Source organism: Zymoseptoria tritici, chromosome 1 (genome assembly GCF_000219625.1).
Source record: "Zymoseptoria tritici IPO323 chromosome 1, whole genome shotgun sequence".
Lineage (NCBI taxonomy): Eukaryota > Fungi > Ascomycota > Dothideomycetes > Mycosphaerellales > Mycosphaerellaceae > Zymoseptoria > Zymoseptoria tritici.
The window spans coordinates 2,861,256-2,880,326 of NC_018218.1; the positions used below are offsets into that span (position 1 = coordinate 2,861,256).

At 54.7% G+C, this 19,071-nt stretch overlaps 9 protein-coding genes across 9 annotated transcripts; 4 read left to right on the forward strand and 5 right to left on the reverse strand.

The window, feature by feature from the left end:
• Positions 1-520: 520 nt before the first annotated feature.
• On the reverse strand, positions 521-1,169 carry MYCGRDRAFT_78562 (uncharacterized protein; the record flags this gene model as incomplete). The annotated part of the gene is made up of 1 exon (XM_003857319.1): positions 521-1,169. A coding segment is annotated over one exon (556 nt), but the record flags the coding sequence as incomplete, so codon positions are not given.
• A 575-nt stretch (positions 1,170-1,744) lies between these two features.
• MYCGRDRAFT_102437 (uncharacterized protein) lies at positions 1,745-2,176 on the reverse strand (the record flags this gene model as incomplete). The annotated part of the gene is made up of 1 exon (XM_003857318.1): positions 1,745-2,176. The coding sequence occupies one exon, from the start codon at positions 1,993-1,995 to the stop codon at positions 1,834-1,836; it is 162 nt and encodes a 53-aa protein (XP_003857366.1).
• A 1,246-nt stretch (positions 2,177-3,422) lies between these two features.
• On the reverse strand, positions 3,423-3,909 carry MYCGRDRAFT_28618 (uncharacterized protein; the record flags this gene model as incomplete). Its single annotated transcript, XM_003857317.1, has 2 exons — positions 3,423-3,722; positions 3,814-3,909. Coding segments are annotated over 2 exons (396 nt in total), but the record flags the coding sequence as incomplete, so codon positions are not given.
• A 2,162-nt stretch (positions 3,910-6,071) lies between these two features.
• MYCGRDRAFT_102441 (uncharacterized protein) lies at positions 6,072-7,528 on the forward strand (the record flags this gene model as incomplete). The annotated part of the gene is made up of 1 exon (XM_003856251.1): positions 6,072-7,528. One exon carries the CDS (start codon positions 6,431-6,433, stop codon positions 7,499-7,501), a length of 1,071 nt encoding a protein of 356 aa, XP_003856299.1.
• Positions 7,529-9,095: 1,567 nt separating this feature from the next.
• On the forward strand, positions 9,096-11,268 carry MYCGRDRAFT_107220 (uncharacterized protein; the record flags this gene model as incomplete). Its single annotated transcript, XM_003856252.1, has 2 exons — positions 9,096-10,685; positions 10,775-11,268. 2 exons carry the CDS (start codon positions 9,096-9,098, stop codon positions 11,015-11,017), a joined length of 1,833 nt encoding a protein of 610 aa, XP_003856300.1.
• A 571-nt stretch (positions 11,269-11,839) lies between these two features.
• On the reverse strand, positions 11,840-12,263 carry MYCGRDRAFT_83768 (40S ribosomal protein S12; the record flags this gene model as incomplete). Its single annotated transcript, XM_003857316.1, has 2 exons — positions 11,840-11,964; positions 12,023-12,263. 2 exons carry the CDS (start codon positions 12,261-12,263, stop codon positions 11,840-11,842), a joined length of 366 nt encoding a protein of 121 aa, XP_003857364.1.
• A 530-nt stretch (positions 12,264-12,793) lies between these two features.
• On the forward strand, positions 12,794-15,363 carry MYCGRDRAFT_107221 (uncharacterized protein; the record flags this gene model as incomplete). The annotated part of the gene is made up of 3 exons (XM_003856253.1): positions 12,794-14,116; positions 14,307-15,035; positions 15,223-15,363. The coding sequence occupies 3 exons, from the start codon at positions 12,815-12,817 to the stop codon at positions 15,361-15,363; spliced, it is 2,172 nt and encodes a 723-aa protein (XP_003856301.1).
• Positions 15,364-15,997: 634 nt separating this feature from the next.
• MYCGRDRAFT_66140 (uncharacterized protein) lies at positions 15,998-17,207 on the forward strand (the record flags this gene model as incomplete). The annotated part of the gene is made up of 3 exons (XM_003856254.1): positions 15,998-16,288; positions 16,316-16,573; positions 16,623-17,207. The coding sequence occupies 3 exons, from the start codon at positions 15,998-16,000 to the stop codon at positions 17,205-17,207; spliced, it is 1,134 nt and encodes a 377-aa protein (XP_003856302.1).
• Positions 17,208-17,346: 139 nt separating this feature from the next.
• On the reverse strand, positions 17,347-18,958 carry MYCGRDRAFT_98499 (uncharacterized protein; the record flags this gene model as incomplete). Its single annotated transcript, XM_003857315.1, has 2 exons — positions 17,347-18,720; positions 18,776-18,958. 2 exons carry the CDS (start codon positions 18,956-18,958, stop codon positions 17,347-17,349), a joined length of 1,557 nt encoding a protein of 518 aa, XP_003857363.1.
• Positions 18,959-19,071: the final 113 nt, after the last annotated feature.

Here is a 19,071-nt window from a genome sequence, read left to right on the forward strand (position 1 = left end):
CTCCCCCTACCGACAGACATCGCACTAACCGGACTTGCCCCTCTCCCCTCCCCCTCCCGCACCAACATCACCGGAATATCGCCCTCCAGCTCCACCACCATAGACGTCGGCTTCACCGCTCTCCCGCTCCCAATCGTACTCTCCCTCAACCGGAAACCCTCCCTTAACGCCGGATGGACTTCCTTGGGCGGCACGGCCGATGCTACGCGACGGAGCGTCGACGCCACGCTGCTGGCGTGGCGGAGAGCACTTTGCCGCGGTGGATCGGGATTGGTCGAGGCGGAGCGCTGTAGAGATATGGAATGAGAAGGAGGAGGAGGAGGAGTGGCGCTTCGAGATCCGAGGGAGGAGACGGATGATGGAGGGGAGGAACTCGAGCGAGAGGAGGATCCCCCCGTTGTCATGCGCGGCGCGGGGGATGCTTTCCGGGTTCGGAGTGGTGCGGGAGACTTGGCTCTCTCGCCTGGCGGAGCGGTGCCGCGGAGGAAGTCGGTCATTTCGCGCATGGGAGAAAAGTCGCCTTCTGCGGAGCGGGGTTGGAGGGCGCTTTTGTGCTGTTGGGGAGGCAGGTTCTTTATGAAGCTTGCTAGGGTGGATGTGGATTCGGGAAGGGTCCGGGCGGAGCGGGGGATTTTCCTTCCGTTGTCGATAGGGATGGGGGTTGGCGGGAGGTTTCTGTTGACTTTGGGCGAGGCGTGGGTGAAGGCTGTTGCGGGGAGGTTTGACAGTGGTGCGCTGGGGATGGGAGGCGGGATACCTTTGTCGAAGACGCGGCTTGTGGATTTGGAGGCTCGTTGGCGGCCGAGGGAAGTTCTATAAGTGAAACTTTTCGTGTTGTCGGAGAGGGAGAGGTCGCTGATCAGGTGGTTCTTGAACACCTTGAAGCTACCGGTGGATTTCGATGTTCGCAGGGCTTCGACAATACGCGGTCCGAAGCGGGCAATCTTCAAGGGCGAGCCAGTCGTGGAGGAGCCGTCACTGCTGTATCCCGAGAATGAAGATGAGAGAACGTTCGGATTCATCGTGTCGATTGTTGTGGTCGATGTATTCCATGACCTTGACGGTGCTTCAAAGATGCCATTCACGGCGATCGCTCCGGGGTTCGATGTCATAATGGGTTCGCCTCCGTTAGGATCCAGCATCTCGAGTATGTATCTCAGATCGACGGCGTATAACGTGAACTCCAGACCGAGGTGATGAAAGGATTGACAACCTCCGACCACTTCCAACTGCTTCAAGGCGACGGCGAAGCAATCCCTTGCTTTTTCAATATTTTGCTTGAGCTCCAGCTCGACATGTCCCATCAAATACAGAGTGAGTGGGAGAAGCTCTTCGGTCTGTCCTCCACCATCAAGTGTTTCAGCGGCTATGTCGTAGTCACCCAAACGTGCGAAAACCAGTGCGGCGTTGAGAAGACACAGGTTACTCGCAGACTCGCCCCTGATGGTATGCGCGAGGTACTGAAATGAGGTTGCGGCGTTCTGCCACTCGTAACCGTGGTGGAGCAGTGCTGCGTGTTCCCAGAGGTCGTGTTGCTCGTCGGTCAATTGGCTCAGTTTTCTGCGACGAGTTTTTCGACGTGGGTTCCGTGGCGGGAGTGCCGGAGGGACAGAGGATAAGATCTGACGAGAAGCCATGGGGTCGTGTAGGATGATGCCTGGGGTATTTGTGTCGGGAACTTGGTAGTGAGACGGGGGATGGGTAACCTATCCTGGCAGGCTGGCCCCAAGTTGCGAGCGGGCCAGGATGTTATAGGCATAAGGTCCCGGTCGTCAGCGTGTGCGGATTGCAAGGACTGCAAGGCTGATACACGAATAGCTCCCGCATTATTCCTCAAACACGGCTTGGGGATTGCGCGCGCCGGTGTTTTGGCTGAGGGCATGACTCGTCCGTTCGGCTCGTGCGCACGAGGTGTTCATTGCTATCGCGTTTCAGCAAACAGAACCATGTCACGAGTGTGAAGGTTCCGACCTTGTCCAGCTGATGAGCTGGCATCTCACCCTGGATTCCGGTTCATTGTTTTGCAACACATCGGAGTGGTCATCATTCGGTAAACTTACCTTGGGGATGATGTGGCCAATGCGGATTACGATATAGTCGCGGGGGCCACGGGTTGGACCTCATGGACGGGAGGGTGGATCCAAGAACCCTGTCCGGGGTTCAGAGCTCTTCGTCGTAAGGTTCCGTGACCGATAGCAAAGACATGAGAAGCCATGGAAGGTATGCGTAGGCGTCGAAGGCAGGCGGTGTTGTTGCTGATGTCGCCAGATCAGGCTTAGTAGTAAAGTTACTATATATAGAGCTACCGTAGCGGTATCCACCATGGCTCTGATCTTCGTCCGCACAGGAACTGTATACGATCTGTGGATATGGGTCGAGTCCATCAGTAGAACCTATCCTGTGCCTACTAGCACACTGTGAGTGTACTCATGATGCGCCTTGTCACACCACATGACGGTGGATGCTTGCAACACGAGTAGTTCCAAAGGCAAAGCCAGGCCTTGTTGGTGTATTTCCCTACAACCAGGCCACTAAAGCCCATGCCCGCATACAACGCCGACGATGTACCAACCCATCATGTCAAAAGCGAGGCGAGATGTATGATAAGGAAAAGTAATCGAAGATGGAGAGCGAGTTTATTTTGCGGGGTATTGCACATGGGTCTTGATGAACATATAGACGATCAATCACCTGCGGCTCTCTGTCGAGGGAGGGAATCCAGGCTCAGCGGAGCAGAACAACTCAGATCATCTGCGATAATCACATCCTCCACCAGTCCACCAATACTCAAGCAGTTTCCTGCTCACATCAATGCCATCATGGTACATATCGTGGCTTTGATCGCCGTACTTGCGACTCTGCTCCGGCAATTCCACGCCAGACCCTGGTGCTGCGCAGACAGCAAAGATGGCCTGATTGTTCCCGACTGCCCGAAGAAGTCCAAGGGCATGTTCACGGGCATGTTCTGTGTATGTGACAGCAGTTTGAACCTGCTCTTTGCACCGTGATGGCCCGTTCCAACAAGCTTGGCGTCCAGGTCCATGTGGGTTCCGCAGGAACTATGCACGAGTTCCATCATTGCAAGGGAACTTTCAAGTACATACATGATTGGGTTGATCATTGGCTTCCACTACCTCCCGGCGCAGACCCCGATCTGACGTCCAAAGGGTGCCGGCCTGATGGATCAGGACAATGGGCTTGCGCTGAGGTGTCAGCTTAGCAGAGGCATAGCGGGATTGAAATGGAAAGCTTCTCCGTTGCGCGCATCGACAGTTGATCAAGTATCCAGGTCGTCAAACGAGCCCGTCACTCTCGCTTCATGCCTGTCATGAGGAAGGACATGATGCTATGCAGAGAATCTCATACCCTGGTAATAAGTTCGGCCAGTCGACGGCCAGATCTGACTCCGCGAAATGGGCCAAGAAAAGCTCTCGAAAGGCCGGCCACTCGTCACGGTGAGATATGAACACCACCTTCTCCAGAGCACCGCCGACGCATTCCCTGAGATACGCATCGACCAGCTGGATAGTCCGCGGATAGCAGAATATCAGTGTTCCAGCGAGGACGGCATCAGGGTGGAGTTCAAGTGAAGTCGACACACGCACGACGCGGTCGGCCGGCAGATGGATGTTATTGCAGGACGGGACTTCGACGCCATATAGATCTGCATCTCCTGCAGCTTGGCGGATGAGATTCTCGAGAAGTCCGGTTCCAGATCCGATCTATCCTCCACGCATCAGTATAAATCGTGAGACATGTTCGCATTCGCGATACAAAAGGATCGAGGTGTAGGACGCCCCACGTGCTACTAACAGAGAGGACCAGCGCTGGGCTTCTGGGCAAAGTGTCGGCCAGCGCTCCGATCAATGGTCTGCTGAGAGAGCAACAGCAATCTTTGAACATGCATGGTTCCTCGCCGAGGTCATCGAGAGTGATTTTGCTCATGAAGATGACGACTGTGGAGTTTGCTTGAAGGAGTGAGTGAGTCACGGCCGCACCGGAGTGCCGGACAGCTTGACGTGCCCCGCTCTTGTGTTATTATATGGATATGCTTCTTAAGACATGCACGTCTGAAACGCAACGCCCGACGCGGTCAGCTGGTCGCGCGCCGACTCGCGCAATGGGAGGTCCAGGCGTGCTCCACACTCTGCGCGGGTAATGGATATGCACGGAGGCATGGATGGCCTTGCAGTTTCAGAGAACACGGCCTGTGAAGCGATGATATTAATTGGGATCGTGTTCGGACGTGCATGTGAAGGATGGAGTAGTGAGGTAAAAGAAGAACGGTCCTCGGTGCGGTCAACAAGGTCCCGTCGGCAAGCCCGATGACGCCGCCGCAGCACTGCCGAGAGTCCGCTGCTTTTCTCAGCTCTCCACAACATGCACAACGCTGTGACGACACATCGGGGATGTTCCTATCCCTGTCCATCGACCGCACTGACCGCACCGCAACGAAGGGCCTGTCGAAGATCGCGCAAGCGCCCGAGGTGTCGCGTGCTTCCGCAAAGAGAATCCAGCAAACTCGCCGTGAGGACTGACGATAACCTCATATGTCGTGAAGCACCAATGTTTGCTGAGTTCTACATGATCCGACCTGCCCGGTCGGCCTTCCGAGCCTCATGTTCGGACCCGTCGCCGTGGTAGACGGGCCATTTCCTCTATTCGGAGACTGGACAAGGATGTGAAGCTCTGTATCCGTCAAGTCGGTCGTTGAAGAATCATACTGTGCGCCTGCCGCTTGCCACGGCCCTGAATAGCAAGCGGGTCACGCGATGGCCGTCATGCCTCGTCTTTGCCTCCTCATGACCCTCAGGCCTCATGACCAACAATGGAACCGTCTTCTCCACAGAACATGGATCTCTTCATGGAAGTTGTGTCGAGCCACGTTGTTCACGGAGTTGAGCGAGATCTGCAGCAGCACCCGCCACAGCTCAGCCTCTTTTGTATGTCTAGTCTCTCGTGGCAAGTGCAGGCATGCATGCATGAGAGCCGATTTTAGCTCGACGGCCGGGTTTCCTGCGGCCTGGCGTGCTTGGATCGATCGGTGTTGAACAAACTCTTTCTCCAAAATGAGAGGAAGACAACTTGGATTTTTCTCTCGATCGCCATGTCCTCTTAAGCAAAATAGACGCTCGTGCTACTCGGAATAAAGAACTTTAACCATGTCGATGGCGTCCCACACGTCCGTCTGCCCTGAATGTGTGCCAGTTAGATCCTAGACCTTGCATCGCGATTGGAAGGAGCTCAGATTCTGCTAGTCTATATGTGGTAAGCTCCGTGCTAGCTGAGCACGCCAACCGGCAACACCGAACTGCGACATCCAACCAAGCGCGAAAGACTCGCACTCACCATCACCCATCGTCCGTCAAGCTCGCAAGCTCTCTGCTACACGGCGACGACCGACGATACGGATGGCATGGAACCCCTCCCCGTGACCCGCTGCCCTTGAAACGAGTGCCATCCATCAAAGCTCATCAGGACAGACGAGCGACAGGACGACGTCGACTGGCCACCACGAGCTGGCCACTCTCTCAACTCTCCGCGACGCTGCATTTCGTGCAGGCAAGGTGAGGTAGGGGCTGATGAGCCGAATGGCAGATCGCCATGCTAGTTTCGAAGAATGCAATTCACTTCCAGCAATACAGAAGTCAGATCGGACATGTTTCCTGATCCGTCTTCGCCCTGGGCCGACAAATGCATGTACACTGTAACGTTGCGCTGCAGGCACGATCGCTAACTCGTACACCACGCGCGCGCAGACCATTACAACGTTGATCCCAATAGCGTGCAGCCGCCTTCCAGACGCAATGGTGCAATCTACGATGCATGGAAGGCGTCTAAACCATACAGCGCGTAGGAACGCGAACGGCCAGAGTGGTGAGAGTCTGAAAAAGTAGTGCCAAAAAGCTGGAAGTGCGAAGCTAGACCTGCAGCTACGGCATGCATGCACCTATTACTACTCTGCATGTATGCATGCTGCTAGGATCGTGTCCGGTCCTATCCTGTCTTGTCCTCTTTCTTGTCCTGCAGACTCGGGAGTCGGCCGCACACCTACGAGCGAGGCGCAGTGCGTCTATTCTGACCGACTACTGACCTGACCTGACCTGCTTTGCTGCTCGGCTTGGCTTGGATATAAGCCCGCTGGCCCACCCCGCAGAGTCACACCTCTTTCAACCCTCTCGTTCTCGTCCTCCTCGCCCCTCCGCCGTCCTACCCGCCCGACCACCCTCCCTTCCTCTCCCCCGACTCTCCTCCCTCTACTAACGGCGCTCTTCTAATCCCATCGTTTATCACCAAGTTCCAGTCCGTTCCAGATTTCTCTCTTCTTGCAAGATCCTCCGCAGCACGACCGGCTCGTCAAAACCGACTCCATCGCATCGCTTACATCATCAATACCACACATCGCTGCCTATATCACACATCCCTCGAGATGCCCGTGCAACTGCTTCCTGCCTCGGCGCAGGCCTTTGCACCGCGTTCCGCTCCGGAGATCGTCCTCAACTCCAAGGTCGAGTCTTGGCTCACACAAACACTGAAGCGCATCAACCGGGTAAAGCGCCCACTCAACAGTGTTCCACAGCACCACCGATGTCTCACAGAAACTCTCGGCGGCACCCTCGCCATCTGGACACTTGCATCGCTCATGCTGCCCAAAGCACCCGATGCCGACCTGCGCAAGGATGACAATCCATTAACAGAAGCTCTGTTCAACCATCAGCTGATCCACATCGAGGCTTACGTCGTACACGTCGACATGGTGTCGCAACATGAAGTCGCCTTCAAGCTCACAACGGACACGATCGAGTTGCTTATCGAATACCACAAGGACATCTACTCTGTCGATGCTTCGGCAAGCACATGGTCCTGGCCCGAGAAGGAGTCGCACGTCAAGAAAATGCAAGATGAGTTCGTCCAAGCCGCCAACAAGTTTGTCTTTCGCACTCATGTCCGCGCGCTGGAGGGTTTGGAAGAGGACGGCGCCGGCGAGCTTCTCGAAGGTCGCTCCGAAGACGTCAAGAACGCCATCATGAACATGTTCGTCCCGCTACTCCCACCACCACCGCGAATCGTCGATGTCATCCACCCAGCACCCATCCTCCCGACATCATCGATGGCCGGTCACTGGTGGACACCATCGCCGCAGCAGCAGTTGGCGCCCGCGCATCCTGCGCCCGTAGACACATGGCGAGTGCTCCCATCGACACCGTCCCCGACGGCCACCACGTGCAGCGACTCCCGGTCTAACAGTTTCTGGCAAGACATGCAGTACGGTCAGCAGGTCCAACTTCCGTCGCCCACGCCTTCGTTTAGCCAGCCCATTGCATACACAACGGCACCTGCGCAGTTCTATAGCTCGCCACAGAGCATCGCCCCGATGCCGGCCTTGATCATGCCACACCAAATGCCTCATCATTGCGGTGTTGACATGGTCATGGGTGGATACTCCGACTTTGGCTGGAGCCAGAGTTCTTGGACGCCGCAGTACGCGACTACGTTTTGAGGAGACACGCGATACCTAGCGATCGGCAAGACAACCACTCCGATTGCCAGCGCCGGTGTTCTGGCCCGACACCGAAGCGAACGCGAACACCTCGACAGCCTGATGCGCACAGGCAATACGACAGCGGTCATCAACTCTTAGCGATGCGATGCAAGCGATACCCGATGTTGGTCATCTCGACCCAACATCACCACTCAAACTTTGACAGCAAGTGCATATGGAGCGGGATCTCAAGGAGAGCGACAATTTTTCTTTTACTATCTGGACATTTTGGAATTTGTTTTTAGCGAAGCGAGCATACTGGATTTTTTCTTTATTCCCCTCTTGGTTTCCTGGACATACGAGAAATGGCTCTTTGCAAACGGAATGCATTTCCCGGCAAGGAAGGGAAACACTGGCACAAAACAAGAAAGGAGCAAGTCTCAGACCTCACGGTCACTCGATTTATCATGGGAAGGACGATTTGCATGCTTTGCACGAACGACGGGAACGTTTTTCTTCTCTCGGCAACATTCGCTTTTTTGGTACTGGATTCTCCCTCTGGAAAGCCACCAACCCACGCTCGACATCTGGAATGTCGCTTCGATTCGTCAAAATGGCCTTTTGTGGACGCCCGGAAGCCCGCCGTGTGTCCGTAACCCTCAATCGGTCCTGGCGAGTCCAGCTGAGAAAGGCGACAGACACGGCGTGGGGATGAAGGCGTTCGGTTCGATTGGACTTTGGTCACCTCTGGGAGGTAACTTTTACCAACTCGACGAAAATGGTCCATTTACCAATTTCTATTGAGCTTCGGAACTGGATTCCGCTCGATTTAATATGACCCTCCAAAACGATACCATTCGGGATGGAAACCGACGAGCACAACGAGCGCCGCGGATGTGAGCTGCTTGACCGGCCGCGTGGTGGGAATATCTGTGATGTGACCCTCACGCTTAGCCAGGCAGTATGCGGAGTCCGCCCGCTTCGTTTTCCCCTCGTCGGGATCCTTGTCCGAGTTGCTCGATAGGCCGCCTTTATTGGTTTGTGCTGATCGAGACGTTAGAGTGGAGGGTCAGAAAGTGTTGTGATCATCCTACTACAATTCCCCACCGGTTTGGAAGAAAAGTCCCACAGAGGCGCTTGATGCGCTAGAGGATAAGTGGATGCTGGATATTCTCGTTGGAGTATATAGCTTGGAGGAAGTCGTTCATGTAGCTGGTCTAAATGGACAGAATTTACCTATCAGCTCGGAGTCCTGCTTCTGCAGGTAAATGTATTTCACTCTCTGTGAGACACTCAGTCAACGCAAACATGGTGTATCTTGTGATGAAGCGAGGTCAGGGACAACCCTTTCTTCGTACTATAGAAATGGCCTGTGTTTTGTTTTCCGTGGGACTGGAGATCGACATATGACGCTATTGCCCGAATGCAGGGATTCTTGTCGACATCCACGTGCCCGCATTCACTCGACTGACTTCTCAAACTTGAAGTGAGGTCTTGATTATTCCCTGGCCGAGTCATCGATGACTGGAAAGAGCGAGGACGAAGAGGATTGAGTCGAAAGATGCAGCAGTGACGACAAGGAAAGGAAGGAACAGCATCCCAGGCAGGAAGTATGAGTTCGCCCGGCGACGCCCTCGACAGCAACAGCGAGGACAACATCGACGAAAACCTGCGCTTCCTTCACTCCTCACTCGCCGCCTTGGACCAAGACCAACAAGACGACACTTCCACCCGTCCACCAACGAGATCGCAAATCGACTCCCATCGAGATCCTCGAGTTCGCAACCGCACCCGTGGCATCGCCGACATTCTCCCAAGTCCACCACCACCACAGGCCGCCCAGTACGAAGACCGCCTCATCGTCCCGCCACACGCGAATACACCCCCACCTCCACCTCCACCGCCAGCCGAGAGCTCCGCCGACCGCCGCACCCGCCTGCAACAGATCCTCGCTCGACTAAATCGCATCCACGACCCTTCTGCAAGCGCACCCACCGCAGCGACAGGTCGACCGACAGCAAGTGCATACAGTAATCGCACGCCTTCACCCGGAGCAGGAGGAAGAGCAGAAAGACTATATGACTGGGCGCCTGCCCACGAGGACACATCTACCACTCACGACGAAACGGAATTAGAGCAGATTCTGGCGGAATTGAGACGGGCGAGGCCGGACATTGGGTCGGAGAGGTTGAGAGGTGAAGGGGAGCGGGAGTTGGAAGGATTGAGGAGGCGGGAGCAAGAGGCGACAGAAGGGCTGGAGCGACGAGAACGGTTGAGGGAGAGGAGGAGAGGGGGGGTGGAGTGGGGAAGTTTGAGGAGGAGTGTTGTGGCGCAGAGGGCGACGAGACAGGAGGGCGGAGTACCGACGATTGCGTCGTCGGCGTCTGCTACCGAAAGGATGTTGAGATATGTTATGGAGAGGGAACGCAGTGGGATGAGCGAGGAAGAGGAGCGGGCGCGGGGGACTGGGTGGTTCAATCCGATGGATGAGAATTCGGGTATCGGAGCGGAGCATCTTGCGAACGGAAATTCAAGTAGAGACGCCTGGCCGCTGCCGCCCCCGCATATCAATGAAGGGAGGTCGTCGTTGCTCAGGAACGAGGAGGCCCGGACAGCTTGGTTCGCGGCTGAGCAAGAGAGAGTCATGCGGTACAGGACTGGTACTGAGGGACCACAACGACTACCACGCATATCGACTCCGCCGGTGCCGTCGACGATGACATCTTCAAGTCCTACCGCGCTGCTGGAGAGTGCTTTGAAGTATCTCGATCAGCTACGGTCTTGCTCTCGATATGAAGATGCACTGTCGGCTGCTATGGATCAAGGTCTTGCGACGAAGGAATTCTTCGCGGACAAGCACCATGACTTCATTATGGACCTGGACGATGTCGAACCACTGGCTGATTCTTCATGGCTGCAGCCCGGGACTACGTTTGAGGGACACCAGCATGCCGCAACGCCTAATGCTGAATTGTTACAACAACGTCTGAACTCTTCTACCATTCACGTAGAACAGATCAACCCGAACTTTCCCTCTTTGGCAAATACGCCAGCATTTGACCATCCGCCTGGATCTACTCGAGTCGCTTCTTTCGACGCCAGTAGGCCATGGCTATCCCACCAGTTTACACCTCCAACAACAACCAACACAACGACTTCCACCTCTCCCAAATTCCCTGACCCGACCCACGATCACTGGCCGGTGCGAGTGACCATCCACTCCCTCGACCGGGAAAAGATGACGATCCAGGGCACAATGGAAGCATACGATGTACCACAACACCCGGCCAGCATCTCCCTCCTCAACAACAACAACGCATCAACCACATCGCGTCCCAAAGCGGGCAGAAAGTCTTCCCCGATCACAACCTACCTCGAAGGTCACATCATCGATCTTACCACCCACTCCTTCCTCACGCCAACTCCCGCCGTCGATCACTCCAAACGCTCAACATCGACCTCTCGCCTCCTTTCCTCTTCACCTATCTCCTTCCCCTCGGCAACCCCTTCGACCGACGCCGCAAATTGGCTTAGACTACCTCCCTTCTCCACCCTCGCCTCTCCTTCAGCCCTAGCGAGAACCCTCCTCTCCCTCTCCCGCCTTCGCGCCATCCAGCAGGAATACATTTTCATGCGCTGGAAAGAGCGCTGTTTCGTGCATACTTCCTCGGACACGTGTTCGGACGAGGATCGGAGGATGGGAGATCAGGATCGTGGACATGGGTTGACGATTGGAGGGTTCTATTATGTGAGCTTGAGGAGAGCGGATGGGAGGGTGGAGGGACTGTATTTTGATCCGGGAAGTACGCCGTTTCAGAGGGTGAGGTTGGAGGGCGGGAGAGGGGGTTGGCCGGGGGTTGAATTGCGGTGATGCTGTGGATTGTGGTGTGGTGCTGTTTGAATGAGCATCATGGTGGTGGTAAGCATGGTAGACTGCGCACATGATGGCATGGCATGGCTCGGCGTGTGGGTGTGAGCGCTTGGACAAACCCTCGAGTGAGGCTTTGGCCTGATATGATGCATCGACAGGAGTAGGCATATAATGGAAATGCATTACGAACATCGGGCATTGCTTCTTAATGATAACACGACATTTACACCACAAATGAACGAGATGGAGCGCGCAAACTTTTTGTCTTCGGCTGATATCAAGCAACCTCTATGTTCAACGCCATTGTACATCAATGCTCCAGATTGAGCATGCCGAATCATGCATACCCGTAGACATGACATGCGCTCTCCATGAATTCACCGGCAGGATTGGGTCCCATCCGCCACGATATCCCTAGATTGCCTCGGCCTGGCATTGGTTCCTTCCCATCGGCCAGAACAACTTTTCCGTCCCATATTCTCCGTCTACTGCTCAGTCTCGAAGTAGTTGAGGAGAATGGAGCGCTCCTGCGACTCCTCACCCCAGTCCTTGACGACGACACACGAGCAGTTGACGACCTTGCGTGCGTTGCCCTCACGGTCGATTTGGCCTGACAAATCCTGTTAGCGCATGTCCTCGACAATTACATCCCACAGGTGTACACATACAGAGACCCGCCCACTCGCCGAGCTGCTTGCCATCCGGAACCTTGATGAGAGGAATCTTGTGCTCGCCGCACAGAGCGACAACCAACTTCTTGTATGCCTCCTCCTCGCACGCCTCGTTGAGCACGCACATGTGAGCCTGGCGACGATCGAGGGCCTTGCTGGCCTCGCGGAGACCGCGGGCGAGTCCGTCGTGGATCAAGGAGATCTTGAGGACTCCCTTGAGGGCGTCGAGGACAGACATGCTGCCGCCCTTGCTGGTGTCCGCTGCCACCTCCACCTCATCGGCGGCGACGACTTCTTGGGGTACTTCTTCTCCGTCCGACTATAACAGTATCGTTAGTCATTGTCATATTTGGTCGCCATATTCATCGAGGATCGTGGTGAACGGATGTCGGCGGTGGTGATTGCGGTCGTGCATCGAGTGCCTGGAGGTGCCGGGTTTCAAAGGCAGAATCCAGATGCGCATTGAGGCATTGCAGCGCTCTGACATGCGCTGTCTTCGGCTGCAAATTGATCGGTGGACGGAATAGCAGAGCCACTCACCATTTTGTGCTGTATATTGCAGTTGTCAGATTTCCTCGAAGGTGTTGATGTGAGTGAGGGATTGGATCAATGAGGCCGAAAAGTCCAAAGTCTTTTCGAAGTGCGGGCCTTGGCGCTTGTATCCGCCGGTTCGGCCATTCTGCGGGGATGGATATCCGGTGAGCTAGCCGGTGGTGACGCTGCTCTCTCTCACTCTCACTCACAACTCTTACTCGAGCCTCCATTAAACATACACATCACCAGCCAGCCATGTCATCAACACGCACCGCCATGAGGCTGTTATCCCCTCGGATACAATGCCTCCAGCGAAAGCCCATCTCTCATACGCAACTCCGCCTCGCATCGTCGCGATACAGCAATCCTGTAAAACGCAGCTTCAATGGAGCTCCTGCTCTGGCACCATCCTTCGTCGGCGGTTCGACTGCCACTCATGATACTCTCGCCATCGTTCCAAATGCACCGCCGCCTTCGGGTCTCGATGCTGTGGCCGATCGCATGGCATGGGAAGAGAAGCGGGCACATGCTCTGCGCCGCATGCGATTCGCGGGTATGGGACTGCTGCTGAGCTTATTCGGAATGGCGGTACTGCTTTACAATCTCGATCTGGACGACCTGGAAAAGGCAGAAAAAGAAAAGCGGCAAAGAATGACGGGAACACAACAGCTTGATGCGAGTAATGATACCAATGCAAAGTTTCAAGGCAAGGAGGTCCACGTTATTGGAGCAGGAGATGGCAAGCGTATTGTTGCGCAGGGACAGGGTGTCGAGATTGATTTGGTAGAGACTGGAACCAGCAGTGTGCCGCATTTCCCTCGAACGATCTACCTTCCCAAGGATGGCTCCGAGCAGAGCGCTGGAGCTGCACCGAACACGCCCGCCAACCCTGGAAACGAGGACAATCAAGAGCAGTACACTCTGCTCGGTCTCGGCATCCGCACGGTCAGCTTTCTCAGCATCCAGGTGTATGTTGTCGGCATGTACATCCGGACGCAAGACCTCAGCGTTCTGCAAGAGACGCTTATACACAACATCAATGAGACTGCGTCTACGTTGATTCTGTCCGAAAAGGAAGAGCTGAAGAAGCGTCTGCTCGATCCCGTGGCAAGTCGGGAGATCTGGATGGAGCTATTGAAAGTTCCCGGTGTGAAGACCGCCTGGCGAGTCACCCCTACCAGGAATACCGACTACGGTCACCTGCGAGACGGATGGATCACCGGCATCAACAATCGAATCAGAGAGTTCAAGCAGGTGGCTCAAGGTGCTGAAACAGAGTATGAAGCAGAAGACTTTGGCAAATCGATCGGAGAATTCAAGAACATCTTTGCAGGCGGCAAGGCGCCAAAGGGGTCTGTTATGATCCTCTCGAGGCAACGAAATGGTAGTCTCGATGTTTGGTTCCAACAAAAGCCAGATGGTACTCCGGAGGAGCAAGCGATGCAGAAGCTTGGCCATGTCGCCGACGAAAGGATTGGCAAGCTCATCTGGTTGGGATACTTGGCTGGAGAGAAGGTCAGCTCGGAAGCTGCGCGGAAGGGCGTGGCAGATGGTTGTGTCAGCTTTGCAAGTCGACCCACGGGCAGCGCGGAGACTATGATCCGTTGATGGCGGTTGTTGACACCGATTCGCAGACTGACATATGGGCACACCACTGGCCCACGCGGGTCGAGATTTCCTGTATACTATTGAAGATACCACTCAGCTAAGCTACGCATCTTCATAAGATGTTCCCTCACGGCTCAAGTCATATCTGCCGTTTCACGCTCGACTCGTCGACTGCGGTGACGGTGCTCCAGCCGTCACAAACACCGTCACGATCACGACTCCATTTCCGGCGCGGCTCGAAGACGAGCTCGAACTGGCTGAAGTGCTTGTTGTGCTTCTGGGTGCTGTTGTGGAAGTCTGCCGAGACGTCGAAGAGCTTCTCGTGGAGGTTATCCTGGTCTGCGATCGACTTGGGGGGTTGGTGCCCGACGTGACCGAAGTCGTGCGACTCAGTCCCGACGCAGAAAGGGAAGAGGATGGTCTCGAAGTGGTTCGCGTGACACTCATGCTTTGGCTTGAGCTGGTCGAAGGACTGAGTCTAGTGGTCGAGACAGGTCTCCTGCTTGAGGTACTGCTACTTGCTCGAGTCGTGCTCGTCGATGCGGAAATTCTTGTCGAGGCCCGGGTTGTTGTCACGACTGGAATGGTTACTCGAGTAGACGTGGTGCTGGGCGGAGGCCTGGTGCTTGTCACTGCAACTGGAGCTGACGACGATCGCGTTCGAGGCCTGGTGGTTGTTGTTGATCCTGCGGCCGAAGTGGACGTTCTCGACGTTGCGAATGAGGACATGCTGGTCGACCGTGAAGGAGCGGCGGGCCGAGACGTGAAGGAAGTCGAGCTCGAGCTTGGAGAGGCTTTGTCGCATATGACGTCCCGAATCGCCTCTGCGTCCAATCCAGCTTGCTCCAATGCATCAGGCCGGAAGCCGGTACATGCTTGATTCGCCAGAAATGACTGCGGACGATCGCGGATTGACTGGAGACTAGACTCGATATCGGCCACCTGTTGGCGGGCACTGGACAGATTCGGGAAGACAATTATGCCGACTTTGACCTCGCATCTGGGATCGAATTAGCAAAGTTGTGGCGCAATCAAATCGACTTGACTTACATCAGCTTGCGGACGAGATCGCCGTCGTACAATTCGGCGTCCAATTCCGCCACGAGTCCAGGCGTGTTGCATGGAGCGAGATTCCCAGTGTTGATCTGATCGATCGCGAACAACGTCGACCTGACCAGCTTGAGGTACTCATCTAGATCTTCTGACAACCCTTGCCCGTCGACAGCGGTCGTTTGCGCTAGCACATGGGTTGCAACGAGGAGAAGACCAAGAAGATATTGAACAAGGTACAACATTTTGCGAATGCAACGGACGGTTGTCGGCGTGGAAGAACCTGATAACAATCATCCGCTCGATGGTCGATGCAAGGGGATCCGCGGGCGAATGATTTATGTTTCACAGCGATTTCCCTGTGTTCGCTAAATTCGGTGCTCACTTTACCCATGCAACGACGTACGACAGCCTCAATCTGTCCTTTTAGGAAGAAGCAGTCCTTTCCAGATCTTCACGGTGCACAAAGTTGCGTGGTGTTCTACGGGAAGCAAGGGAGGATGGACCGTTCTCATGGCGTCAACGTCCGCTATAGAGCTCCTATCATTTCGTTCCAGTGTCTTTTTAAAATTGCGTTCACTGCAGACAGAAGTTTCTCATGATTGTAAAGCATTCAAGATTGCTACCGTACGCTCCAAGGTTTGGCACGTGAAAATGCGCCACCCGGAACGGAACGCTAACGACGGGACCTTAGTTTACCATCGTTTGACATCTCGAACAGAAGCAAGACAAGACATTTACTTCCCTTCGCCCAACACATCGAGAACCTGACTTGCAAACATGTCGTCAACAGTCAAGCCGCCGGGCAAGGCGGACGTTTTGTTGCAAAAGACCGAAACCTCGAAACATGCCCACGAACGTCAGCAGAATGCACAAGGCGGCAAGCCGTTGACAGCGGCAGAGGTGATGGCACATCCAGAATACCCTCATATATACTGGGATCTACCAGCCGACAGGCAGGACAGGCTAGAAGTTGCCGCTGGTCGTGGAGGGCCTCTGAACATCGCCTACGAAATTCACGGACATGGACCTCGGAAGCTTGTTGTATGTTCCAACACGTTGACTTTGTTCGTTGCAAGCGCTTACAATTTGCGTTAGTGGATAATGGGTCTCGGTGGACTCATGAATAATTGGCAACGACAGACCAAATACTTCGGACATGAAAATGCCGACAAGTATACCTGCCTGATTATCGACAATCGTGGCATAGGGAAGAGTGACAAGCCCTTGCTTCGGTACACAACTTCAGAGATGGCAAAGGATGTTATCGAGGTGCTTGATCACATTGGCTGGACTGAAGATCGAAGCTTGCATCTTGTCGGCATCAGCATGGGCGGTATGATCTCGCAGGAGCTTGTAAGCGTTATACCAGTCGAGCATCATTGTATCCTATTGACGAGTCTAGGGCATGCTCATACCCGAGAGAATCTGCAGTCTGAACCTGATATCAACCGCGCCACGAATCATTCGTACTCTTCCCTTCTGGGAGAACCTCAAGAACAGAGCGTACATGCTTGTTCCAAAGTCGCTCGACGATCAAATCGCCAAGGTCAAGGAAGACTGCTATTCACCGCAGTGGCTGTCGCAGCCGGATGAACTCGAGCACACCGTGCAGAAATTTCCAACAAATGGAGATCGCTTCGCCGCCGGTGAGCTCAAAAAACGCACAACGCCAGGCAACATGACTCCAGCAAGCTTCATCTGCCAGCTTGTTGCTGCTGGCTGGCATCACAAGTCGGCGAAGGATCTCAAGCAGATTGGCGACAAAGTCGGTCGAGAACGAATCCTGGTCTTTCATGGTACTGGCGACCACATGATCGATTTCATGCACGCGGAGATGTTGCTCAAGGAGCTTGGGGGTGAGGATGAAGGAGTCACGAAATCGTTCCATCAGGGCATGGGCCATGTCGGACCTATCGAGATACGGCATGAGTTCAACAAGCTCATTGTAGATCGTGTGGAGACCACGGAACGCTTGAGTGGGAGGTAGTGGATCGAGGCATGAGGCACACAGGACTCAGATCCTCTGACTGGTGACGAATGGGGAGTTCCTAGCATGTACAGTACGGATCTCTTGAGATATTCCGGCATAGCTGTGAACGATTAACATCATTGCAAAGCATCACCGATCATAACTTTGCCGCTGTCTCTGCCTCGCTCTCCAGGACCTCAATCAAGCCGCCGACCAAGTGCAGGCTTCCCGTGGTCAAGACCTCTGCCTTCTGCTGACCAGCTAGCAATCGAGCCTTCGCAACGGCCTCCTCGATCGTCCCAACAACGGCTACTTCACACTGTGGGTCGATTCCATCCCACGTCTTTGCGAGCTCCTGCTGTACGCGAAGACTGTTCACATCGTCTTTGTTGGTGTTGATGGACACGAGATCGGCTTTGTAGCCTGCCTTCTTATATGTCGTGTTGGGGCAAAAGATCGCATGTCGGAAAGGTTGCCTGTCTCGTAGAGCTGTCGAAAGCGTTTCGTGCAGACGCCTCGCGAGCGATGATGCATCCCGAGTTTGTTGATTGAAGATCAGTATTCGCATGGCCCCTTTGCTTTCTGATCTTGCAGATTGATTCGCGAACCAACGTCCTGCGACATCGATGCTTTCCAGCGTATGCCCACCGTCGATGTACCATGTAAGCTTCGAAGACGAGGGATCTGGCCGCATCTCACAGCGACCTCCCAGTCGTGTCGTTTCCAGCCCTCTGACGAACTCCTCTGGCAGTTTCGAAGCTTTGTCGAATGGACTGGGGACGCCTGTAAATCCAAGTCGTTGTAGATGTGCCGCAGACACGGCGATGGCCAAGGAAGCATTCACGTTTTGGAAGTCTCCTTGCAATCCGAGATCGATCGACTGGATTTGTTCGTGCAGCGGCACTACGTAAAGTTCAGCTCCTCGCTCCTTTGCTCGGTCGTACAGCACTTTCAAGGCTGGCTCCAGTTGGGGCGCTGTGAAGGCTGGCACGCCATCCTTGAAGATGCCGGCTTTGTGCCATGCGATGGATTCAATCGTGTCGCCCAGCAACGCTTCATGATCAATGCCCAAGCTCGTAACGCCAGTCACTGAAGGCCTGACCAATATGTTAGTAGTATCATACTCACCGCCGATCCCGCATTCGATGACCGAGGTGCCGACGTTCTCCTTCATATAGCAATGGAGTGCCATCAATGTCAGGTAGTGGAAGTAGACGGGCTTGTCCTGTATCGCTCTGGGATCCGCCTGGCCTGCCGGAGGTTTGGTAGCTTCGAAGCGATCCCAGACTTCCCAGAAGCATCTCGCGAACAACTCCTCTGATATGGGCTCATTGTTGATCTTGATACGTTCCCTCACGAATCGAAGATGTGGTGAGGTGTACAAGCCCACTGTTGACGGCAATCTCTCGGCATGTATACTGCGCTTCGTTGGAAGATACTGTGCAAGGATGGAGGAAATGAAAGAGGATGTCGAGCCTTTTCCTTTCGTTCCAGCGATGTGGATTGGATTCAGCTTGTCGAAGTCGGCGGGCTGATTTCCATCGTCAGACAGGTCCACTTGGCCACACAGCTGATTTAATGCACACCTCATATCCGATCCGTCGGACCCAATTGATCATGTCTGGAATGGAGCGGCTGTTCGATCCAGGCCCTGCTTTTCGTATTGCCTCTACGATGGAGAAGTTGCTCTGAAGTCCGTTGAGCGCAGCCACGGCGGCATTGTAGTCTCGGCTGGTTCCAGAGCTGTAGTCACGCCTCTGTGCCCTCATGGCCTTCCCTAGACAGCGTCGACATAGCGACATGATCGTGAGCGATGAAATGTGACGAGTTGAGCGCCGTCTTCGATGCTCATCTGATTGCTTCCGCCGGACTTTAGCCGAGC